Consider the following 11,992-nt stretch of genomic DNA (forward strand, 5'->3'; position numbering starts at 1 on the left):
GACATAACTTTTATTTTCGAGGTGGACCGTGCAAAGCCGGGCGACGCAGCTAGTAGTAAATGAAATTGCATGAAATTCTCTTGAGGTGGAGAATATCGATACCATATCGATTGCTCTAAAATAGACCAAAACGGTTCGATTATATTCAGGTCAGGTGACAGTGCTGCCCAAGGCACATGGTCAACTGCAGCCTCGTGTTCATCACACCATAATTGGACAAGTTATGCTGCATGGACAGCTGCATTATCTTATTGGAAAATTCCATTTCTTTCGGGAAACAAAGTTTTCATCGTTGTATGGAGCTGATCAGCTAAACTGTCTCTATACTTGTCCCCAGTGATCCTTTCTTTCAGGCTGCCTTCCTCTGCAGCATCACCGTCGACCCTCCCGGCTGCTCCTTTAGCAAAAACCGTCTCCCGGTTGTGTCTATATCCTACACACACACACGCATACACACACACACATATACCCACACAATTATGCCTGTACACAGACAAACGCACACGTATGCATACACACACACTCATGCATGCACACAAACGCACACGCATACACACACATGCATGCACACAGACGCAAACACACATACCTATACACACATACCCACACACTCACTCGTGGTCGCAAATACACGCCTACATACACACACACTTGTGATTGCGAAAAACATAACTTGAATTGAAGACGTCAAAATCCAGATTATTATTATTATTATTTTGAGCAATCACGATTGCTTATTGTTCTCACTTGACAGTTTTGAATTCCTATGATTTTATTTCCCCCCCCCCCCCCCCCGCCTCCCTCTGCAGCACCACCGTCGACCGGCCGCCTCAGGATGCTGCTTCTCTGGGGAAAACCGTCTCCAGGTTGCGTCACTTACTTGCCTACACTTACACCTACACACACATACACCTACACACACATACACCTTCACACACATACACCTACACACACAAACACATACACACACGCATACACACAAACACATACACACATACACATCCCCCCACACAAACAAACATACCCCCCACACACAAATACGCCTACATATATACACAGACACACACACTCGTGATTGCAAAAAAATAATTTGAATTCTAGATGTCAAAGTTCAAATTTTTTGAGCAATCACGATTGCTTATTGTTCTCACTTGACCGTCCTTGACGTTCCGGTTCCTTTTTCAGCTTGGACCAGGGCTGCAGCACCACCGTCCACTGGTGGCGGCGCGGCTGGTCCTGACCACTGTCCCCCGGAATCCACTTTTGCTGGGCGTCCATGTCCTACACACGCAAGCGCATACACACTCGCCTACGCGCGCACGCCTTTACACACATACACACGCCTACGTGCACACACGTAAGCCTGCACACACACAACTATATACACGTAACCACCCAGGAGGAGGGACATGCTTGGGCGGGGGAGCCATTTCTAGAAATAATAACACTAACCAGTAGAGTCTTGTCGCAACTCGTGATTGCGAAAAACATAATTCAAATTCATTCGGAATTCAAATTAGAGTTTTTTTTTTTTTTTTTTTTCGGTTGTGTAAATTCGTAGAGCAAAGAAGGAGAGGATCTCCTAAAGAAGGCCAAGGCCCACGACGGGCTGTCGAGCCAATTATGATGGTGATGTGAATTCGTAGTTTTTTCAAGATCCACTTTTACAGCACCTATTACCAGTGACGCGCATTGTGCCCTTTGGAAGAATTTGATTTCTGTGTTGTTTAAGAATAAAACGAGCCTATGTGTGCATCACATGACTTCCTTTTACTCCAATTTAACGTCATTTCCCCATTATTGGCAATTTTAATGGGCTTTAATAGTTAACTCTCTAAATATCGCCAACAGTGGACAAATTTAAACCAGAGAAAAAAAAATCGCCAAATTTGTCGCCAAGTTGGCGATAAAACTTGGCGACTAAAAAAGACTGGCGATATATCGCCAAGTGTCCGGCAAATTATAACACCAAATGCGTTTACATCGAAATTAACTATGATTTCCCCCCAAAAAGGGACGAAAGACCCCCTTAGGAACATCCAAATGCAACCAAAAGAGAAGGTGCACAACTAGGTCCTACTAGGAGTCAACGTACCAAATTTCAACTTTCTAGGACATTCCGTTCTTGAGTTATTTCACCAACAATGGCCAAATAGAAACCAGATTTTTAAAAAAAAAAATCGCCAAATTTGTCGTCAAGTTGGCGATAAAACTTGACGACTGAAAAAAACTGGCGATATATCGCGAAGTGTTCGCCAAATTATACCACCACTTGAGTTTGCGTCGAAATTAGCAATGATTTCCCCCCAAAAAGGTGCAAAAGACCCCTTTAGAAACACCCTAATGCAAGCCAAGGAAAAGGTGCACAACTATACCCCACTAAGAGTCTGTGTACCAAATTTCTACTTTATAAGATATACCGTTCTTGAGTTATGCGACATACAGATGTACATACAGACGTCACGAGAAAACTCGTTGTAACTAACTCGGGAATCTTCAAAATGGATATTTCGGGCATCTGTACGTTCTTACGTGTGTATGCATGTGTGGTCGTGTCGAAAAATAACTCAAAATTCATTCGGGAGTGAGCAAAATGGAAATTAAGGTCCATTTTTGAGTGAAATTTTTTTTCGCAAACACAATACTTCCTTTTTTGTAAAAGGAAGTAAAAATTATATTGAATTTTCTGGTCTAACTACCCACTCTTGCCCTTCTTGGAGCATGCATAGAATACTGTGCATAGTTTTATATAGCTATTTTTTTTGGAATTTAAAAAGCATGAAGGTTTCTATTTTAAATACTACTAGATTCATATTCTGAGAGTCATTTTTAAATATTCATCTTTGTAAAACAAATTTATTAATAAAATGCAAAAACTTTCTTTTACTGGTTTACTTTACTTAAAAGTGATATTTATTTCATGCTAAAAAACTTGGTAAGGATAAAATGTATAAAAACTCACAACATTTAGTTTATAGCGTATGTTTTCTATCTTTGTTCAATAGATATTAAACGGCGTTGTTAGGTGAACGGTTAGAAAGATATTTCCAAGTCATATTTATAAAAAAATAATGTACACTGTTTTTGTGAAATCTTTTTTTTTTTTTTGAGCAATCACAATTGCTTATTGCTTTCATTTGACTGTTTTGAATTCCTGATTTTATTTTCCCAACAACACCCTCTAAAGTCTCCAGGTTGCGTCCATATCCTACACATACACGCACGTACACACACAGACACACACACAAACGCACACATACATACGCCTACACACATACACAAACACACACACACAATCAAACAAATACGCACACACGCATACATACAGACATCTACACACGCACACACACACCTGCACACAACTACCCACACATTCATGCCTGCGCACAAACGCATATGCCTACACACACACACATACACATTCCCCCCACACACACAAACACTCATACACACAACTACCCACATACTAATACCTTCACACAGACACAAACACACATGCCTACACACACATACAAACCCCCACACACAAACACACATACATATGCCTACACACACATACACAAACACACACAAACACATACACACACTCAAATACGCACACACGCATACATACAGACACATACACCCACACCCACACACAACTACCCACACATTCATGCATACACGCACATACACATTCCCCACCACACACAAACACTCATACACACAACTACCCACACACTCATACCTGCACACAGACACAAACACACATGCCTACACACACATACAAACCCCCCACTCACATACATACGCCTACACACACACAAACACATACACACACTCAAACAAATACGAACACACGCATACATACAGACACCTACACATACACACACACCTACACACACCTACACACAACTACCCACACATTCATGCCTGCACACAAACACATATGCCTACACACACATACACATTCCCCCCACACACACACAAACACTCATACACACAACTACCCACCCACATACCTGCACACAGACACAATCACACATGCCTACACACACATACAAACCCCCCACACACAAACACGCATACATACGCCTACACACATACACAAACACACACACCTACACACAACTACCCACACATTCATGCCTGCACACAAACACATATGCCTACACACACAAATACGCATTCCCCCCCCCCACACACACAAACACTCATACGCACAACTACCCACACACATACCCGCACACAGACACAAACACACATGCCTACACACACATACAACCCCCCCCCCCACAAAAGCACACATACCCCCCACACACACATAAACACACATGCCTACATATACACACACTCGTGATTGCGAAAAACATAATTTGAATTCAAGAGGTCAAAATTCTTTTTTTTTTTTTGGTGGTATTATTTATAAAACTAGCGGAAATTATTTATAAAACGAGTGCGAGTGATGCCCCTGTCGTCTTCAATTGACGACAGAGTCATCCCGATGAGAAGTTACTGTGACCTCGCAAAAATTTCCTTATTCGAATTTTTTTTTTTTTCGGGAGTTGGAAAAATTGTCATCACTTGGTTTATTTTGATTTCGTTTGAATATAACATTCTGGGTTATTTTCTACGAGAGACTTTTTTTATGCGGCTCTATCCACCGCATATTTTTTTTTTTTTTTTCTGTGCTGCGAAAACAACTTTTTATAGCTGCTCGTGAAGTTTCGAACAATTCTTTTTTGTGCGATTTTTTTTATGCAGCTCCTATCCACCGCATAAAAACAGGTTTGGTTGTACTTATATGGAATACAATTATAAATATGTGTGCTAAATTTCTAAAAGTTAACTATATTTAATTAGACCAAAAAAGAAAAACCCCTCCCGACATAGATTTTTTTGACTGGGTCTTTGTAAAGCACTACCCCCTCTTTTGAATGCGACCGAACACATTTAGACAAGACACTTAAAAGCATGGTTGAAACCGGACTAAAGCGGCACATGTGAAACACCTAACTACTTGTACGTTAAGTTTTTTTGAGCAATCACGATTGCTTATTGTTCTCACCTGACAGTTTTGATGTGCTATCATTTTATTTTCCCGCTAGCACCCTCTGCAGCATCACCGTCGACCGGCATCCATATGCTACACACACGCGCATACATACACAACTACACACACTCGCACTCGCGCACACACATAAATACATACACACACAAACACATACATACACACGCATACATACAGACACCTACACATACATACAGACACCTACACATACACACACACCTACACACAACTACCCACACTCATGCCTACACACAACTACCCATACACTCATCACACTCATGCCTGCACACAGACACAAACACATATGCCTACACACACATACACATTCCCCACACACAAACACTCATACACACAACTACCCACACACTCATGCCTGCACACAGACACAAATACACATGCCTACACACACATACACATACCCCCTACACACAAACATACATACCCCCTCACACACACATAAACACACATGCCTACACACACACACACACACACACAATCGTGATTGCGAAAAACATAATTTGAATTCAAGAGATCAAAATTCAAATTTTTTTTTTCTCAGTATACTCAAATTATTAATTCTTTTTATTTGTTTTCAGCTACAGTCAGGATTGCATGTTGTTGAAACTCTTCAAATGCAAGGCTGGACTGACACGCCCTATACCAATACAGACCTTTGTTTCTGCTTTAGTCTGAAGATTCATGTCGAAGCGATCGTTCGAGGAACTGCAACGATAATGAAGTTTCCCTGAATTTTAAGTTCCGAAACCAATTGAGGCGACATCAAGCAGAAGACGAGTGCAAATTGCATTAAATGCAGGCTGCTCCAAGTCCGAAATCGCTTTTCGCGATGTTTCCAGGAAATATCAATATTTTAAACTCATGTAGTGGGTAGTAGTTCTTGCTTAAGTAAGGACTGCTCATCCTAAAATCATCATTGAGTAAAAAAAAATTTCAGTGTCAACAGCTGAAGTGTTTATCAGTTATAAAAGCAAACAGCAACGCCTTTATTAACAGGATTTGGTGTTTTTTTTTATTTGCAAGTATCACTTTATTTTGATTTAGTGGTTCACTCGTTCGCCAAACCGAAAGTAAGCAGAAGAAATAATATACTAACTCCTCTTTCAATCTTGAAACTGAGGGCCAACCCTTCCCAACAAAAGATGGTTAAATGAACAAAGACTTTGCCAATCAGCTGTGAATCATGATCGAAAACTCAATGTAGTATTGTTGTCTAACCGGGAACTTCTTATTTGATCTCTGTAACACATTTGACTATGTTTTGTGTTATCATCAGAACCACGAATCAAGCACTTGTGTGTAATTGTCTGTATTTCTGTCCACTTATTCGCACGACGATCGTCTGAAAAGTCAAATTTTCTGAGCACTGACGCACGCAATATGAGTTTTACTGAGATTTTGAACGATATTCAATGACATTAAAGTTGAATAATTCTCAGCACAAAAGGAAAGAAAAAAAGTCCTTAGAACCACACCGTCTCCTTCGTTTTCCGAAACTGAAAAGATAACGTCAAAAACAGTAAAAAGTGACAAGAGTTTCTGTATGGACGAGTTTTGATTAAAATCTCATTATACACGCATACCCATGAAGCTCACTTCTCAAAAACTAAGTTTGTCTCAATTCTACGACAAGACCTTCATCACAGATCAACTATCAAAGCAAAGTAACCGACACTTGGGCATTAAAAAAATAAATGAACTAAACCTTCCTCTTAATAACCTTCCTTCTCTCATAACCATTAAAGGATTGGTACTAGTGTAAAAAGACTTGTTTTGTATTCAAAGCCTGTTTCAGAACTTAATTTACAATTCAAAGTTGACAGAACATTCACTGTTAAGGTTTATGGTTAACAGATTCTATACCAACAAATATGAGAGTTCTGATTTAAAACAAAAAAGCACTGTTATCCTCTTGTGCTTTCTGATCTATTTACACGTATGGTGATCAAAAGAGCACTTGAGAGTCCATCTTTGAAAATCCATCATGTTGTGAACTGTAGCAAAGGACAATTTCATATTCTTTCGCAATGGCTCAGCATTCTGAGATCCATTATGGCTCACAGAAAAAATATGTGTGCGAACATTGCTCGAAGGCATTTTTTAGTGCTTCACACTTAATCAGACATCTGCGAGTACATACTGGCGAGAAGCCGTATTCCTGTGATCATTGCTTAAAGGCATTTACAACTGCTTCAAACTTAAAGAAACATCTAAGAATCCATACTGGCGAGAAACCGCATTCCTGTGAACATTACTCAAACGCATTTTCCGACGCTTCAGATTTAAAGAAACATCTGAGAGAACATACTGGCGAGAAACCGATTTCCTGTGAACATTGCTCAAAGGCATTTTCCGACGCTTCAGATTTAAAGAAACATCTGAGAGTACATACTGGCGAGAAACCGCATTCCTGTGAGAATTGCTCAAAAGCATGCTCCAACGCTTCCGATTTAAAGAAACATCAAGGAGTACACACTGGCGAGAAACCATATTCCTGTGAACATGGCTCAAAGGCATTTTCTAACGCTTCAGACTTAAACATGCATTTAAAAACCCATTTCGGCGAGACACCGTATTCCTGTGATCATTGTTCAAAGGCATTTCTTGACGCTTCAGATTTAAACAAACATATAAAAAGCCATTTTGGGGAGAAACCTTATTCCTGTGAACATTGTTCGAAGGCATTTTTCGACGCTTCAGATTTAAATAAACATATAAAAAACCATTTTGGCGAGAAACCGTACTCCTGTGAACATTGCTCGAAGGCATTTTCTTACGCTTCATATTTAATGAGACATCTGAGAACCCATATTGATAAAAGACCATATTCCTGTGAACATTGCTCCAAGACATTTTCCAACTCTTCACGTTTAATAAGACATCTAAGTATCCATTCAGGCGAAAAGTCGTATTCATGTGAAAATTGTTCAAAGACTTTCTTCAACCCTTCACATTTAATGAGACATCTAAGGATCCATACTGGCGACAAACCGTATTCCTGTAAACACTGCTCAAAAGCGTTTTCCGGCGCTTCATATTTGAAGATACATCTTAGAACCCATACTGGTGAGAAGCCACTTGCTTGTGACCATTGCTCAAAGGCATTTTCCAACGCTTCAGATTTAAAGAAACATCTGAGAGTCCATACTGGCGAGAAACCTTATTCCTGTGAGTTCTGCTCTAAGACATTTTCCGACGCTTCAAATTTAAAGAAACATCTTCGAGTACATACTGGCGAGAAACCATATTCCTGCGAACTTTGCTCGAGGGCATTTTCCGACGCTTCAGATTTAAGTAAACATCTGAGAATCCATGCTGGCGAGAAACGGTATTCCTGTGAACATTGCTCAAAGGCCTTTTCAACTGCTTCACATTTGATCAGACATTTGAGGATGCATACTGGCGAGAAACCGTATTCCTGTGAACGTTGCTTAAAAACATTTTTCAACGCTTCGTATTTAAAGACGCATCTGAGAACTCATACTGGCGAGAAACCATTTGCTTGTGAGCATTGCTCAAAGGCATTTACTAACATTTCAGATTTAAAAAGACATATGAAAATCCATGATGCTGGAGAGAAAACGCATTCCTTTGAACATTGCTCAAAAAGCATTCCCAATGCTCCATAGTTAAAGAGACGTCTGAAAACACATTCTGGTCAGAATATATTTTCCTGTAAACATTACTCAAAGCAATTTTCTAGTATTCATACTAGGTTCACCCATAAATACCTCTTATGCCGTGAACCAACTCCAACTTGTATTAAATGTAACGTCAATCAGACAGTGCTGCATATTTTATGCAACTGCCCAAATTTTAATCAAATACGTTTTAAATATTTTGATGGTTTTAATCCATCTGTGAAAGACTTGCTGGGGGACCCACCCCGTCGCAATTTGTACACCTTCCTCCAGGAGATTGGATTCTTCTTTTTATTTTGGTGTTTTTCTCGTCATTTTGTAAATCCGTCCATTCCTTGTTTTTCAAGACATTGTTTCAGCAATTTTTCCTTATATGTTTTTTAGACTATCCTTTTTTAATAATAGTACTTGAACGTTTATGCTTTTTATTTCAAAATATGCTTACTTTTACTTTTTGACTTATTCTGAAATGAAAAATAAATAGTAAATAATAAAAAATCTTTTGGCGCAGTATAGCCCTCAAGGACTCTTGCGCCATAAAAATCCAATAAACCAACCAACTAGTATTTTCAGTAGAAAATACCATGCCTTGCCTTCTTATCTTCAAGTTGAACCGAACCATTGTTTCGGTCACTCGTCTGGTCAGGGCCTTATTAGCTACCAGTGTGTTTGGCACTCTTGGCTTCCTTAATAGGTTTTCCACCTCCAGCTCAGTCACTTCCTTGGTCGGGCTGATGAGTGCTAATAAGCACGATGCTGCAGTTCTCGGCTGGAATGACTGAGCTGACGGTGTATTTCTTGTACAATTTTCTAGCACTTCATGTTTTGAGATTCATTTGATGCACATGATGATACTGGAGAAACCACATTTCTGTGAAGGTTGTTCAAAGGAAGTTTCTCAACTTCCAGCAAACCTGAAAGTACACTTAAGAACCCATATTGGAGAAAAGCCATTGCAATTGAAGTGTGTTTTAAGGAAGTTTCTTAACTTGTATACCTGAAAGTTCACTTGAGAACCAATACTGGAGAAACGTCATTGCAATTGAAGTGTGTTCAAAGGAATTTTCTCAACTAGCAAACCTAAAAGTATACTCAAGAACCCTTTACTGGAGAAATGCCATTGCATTTGAAGTGTGTTTTAAGGAAGTTTCTCAACTAGCAAACCTGAAAGTACACTTAAGAACCCATACTGGAGAAAAGCCATTGCAATTGAAGTGTGTTTTAAGGAAGTTTCTTAACTTGTATACCTGAAAGTTCACTTAAGAACTCATACTGGAGGAAAGCCATTGCAATTGAAGTGTGTTAAGGAAGTTTCTTACTTTGTATACCTGAAAGTACACTTGAGAACCAAAACTGGAGAAAAGCCATTGCGATTGAAGTGTGTTTTAAGGAAGTTTCTTAACTTGTATACCTGAAAGTACACCTGAGAACCAATACTGGAGAAAAGCCATTGCAATTAAAGTGTGTTTTAAGGAAGTTTCTTAACTTGTACACATGAAAGTACCCTTGAGAACCAATAATGGAGAAAAGCCATTTTTCTATTAAGTTTCCCGAGGAGCTTTATCTACTAGTAAACCTGAAAATGTACTTGAAAATCTGTTTTCCCGAAAATTCTTGTTCCTGTGAAGCTTGGTCTAAAGAAAGATTCTAAACTGACAAGCCAGGAAAAGCACTTCAGATTCCATACTGGAAAGAAGTCTCTTTATCAATTTTAGGAAATTTTCGCAATACACCTATAAACACTCTTTAGAACCTATTCTGACCTAAAGCAAATTCTTGCGTGACGATGTTTTTTACCAGTATCAGTACTAAGGGGCCATTCATTAATTACGTAAGGGTCTCGAGGGGGAGGGGGGTTGGAAAAATCTACATACCCTTACTTTTGGGGGGGGGAATCAAACATATTCTTACGTAATATTTACCAAGTCTATAGTTTATATCAAATCGTGCGGTCTAGGGGTTTCGCAGGGACCATGTTTCATTTGCGTCTGGAAGGTAAAAAACGTAGTAAGATGAGCTGATTATTCTTTGTTTTACAAAGAATGATTAGTGTAAAATATAATAAAAGAATCGCACTGGCATGTTTTTTATTCTTATATCGCATCATATACAAAAAACGTCAAAAAGACATTCAGTCTAGACTCCAGCGTTTTAGTAAATATATCTTTACACGAAAAGGTTTAATTTAATAATAGTGAATTTAATAATGATTCCAGTGACGTAAGATTCGTTATTTTATTATTTTGAAAAAAGAAATGGAATCTTACGTAAGAATAGGGTGGGGGGGGAAAAATCTTACGTACCTTTACATGGGGCGAGGGGAGGTCAAAAATCGCCAAAATCATCCTTACGTAATTAATGAATGGCCCCTCTAACCGAACACTTGAGAACCTGTTCTGTCAAACGACCGTTTTCTCTCAAACTTCTTTGAAGCCATTTACTCGAAAAAAGAAACTTAAAGGTATTCTGGAAATTCCATGCAGACAAGAAACCAATAGAGGTGGAATTCATTACTATTTTTAGAAGACATTTTCTACTGCTGCAATATTGACATTGTACGAAACATTCTAGTCTTTGTAACATCCTAAGGTTGAAACTTTTATAATGTTGATTAACTTAATTAGAGCTTGGAGTTTCAAGCATGGTTTTGGATTGCGCCTAACGAGGAATGACACAATCTTTTTATCTCTCGAATGTTACGACTATTTTTTGTTCTTCTGTATTAAACTGGAATAAGTTGAACTCTAAGTTTAAAATTTGTTTTATAAATAAAGCAGTAAGGAGCAGAGGGATGTAAGTGGGCATTTTCAAGTTTTCAAAAAAAAAAAAAAAAACGCGTTTAAAGGGGTCCGGGACACAAAAATCGTCTAATTTTGCAATTTTTTTTTTTCATCATTTGAAAAATTACTCGGTTTTTTTCTGCTAAAAAAGACGTTTGAATCTTGTTTCAATCTTAATTAAAACGAAAGATATAATTATGTTTGTTGCATGCACTTAACTAATGTGTATTTAACTTTAAAACTTTAAACGCGTTTTTCTCTATGATGCCATTTTTCGCGATTTCTTGCATTCAAACTCTTATAAGTCAGGAACCGATGAAGATAAAGTAATGAAATTTGGAGCATATCCTTTTCAATTAGTTTACTTTAGTTTTTATTGGGCGAATTTAAAAAAAAGTTTACTGCAAAAAATATGATTTTTTTTTTTTTTTTTTTAAAGTATCTTCGAATTTTCCGAAATTTTTCTTCAATTATTTTTTATTTTTTATTGAATCAATATTTTT

At 38.4% G+C, this 11,992-nt stretch overlaps 1 protein-coding gene across 1 annotated transcript in view; it reads left to right on the plus strand.

The window, feature by feature from the left end:
- LOC129232851 (protein krueppel-like) overlaps positions 1-8,697 on the plus strand; it is a 57,067-nt gene extending 48,370 nt beyond the window's left edge. Inside the window, exons 3-4 of the mRNA XM_054866950.1 lie at positions 7,378-7,480; positions 8,609-8,697. Coding sequence (XP_054722925.1) covers positions 7,378-7,480; positions 8,609-8,697 — 192 coding nt within the window. The remainder of the gene's footprint in view (positions 1-7,377; positions 7,481-8,608) is intronic.
- Positions 8,698-11,992: the final 3,295 nt, after the last annotated feature.

Source organism: Uloborus diversus, unplaced genomic scaffold (assembly GCF_026930045.1).
Source record: "Uloborus diversus isolate 005 unplaced genomic scaffold, Udiv.v.3.1 scaffold_14, whole genome shotgun sequence".
NCBI lineage: Eukaryota > Metazoa > Arthropoda > Arachnida > Araneae > Uloboridae > Uloborus > Uloborus diversus.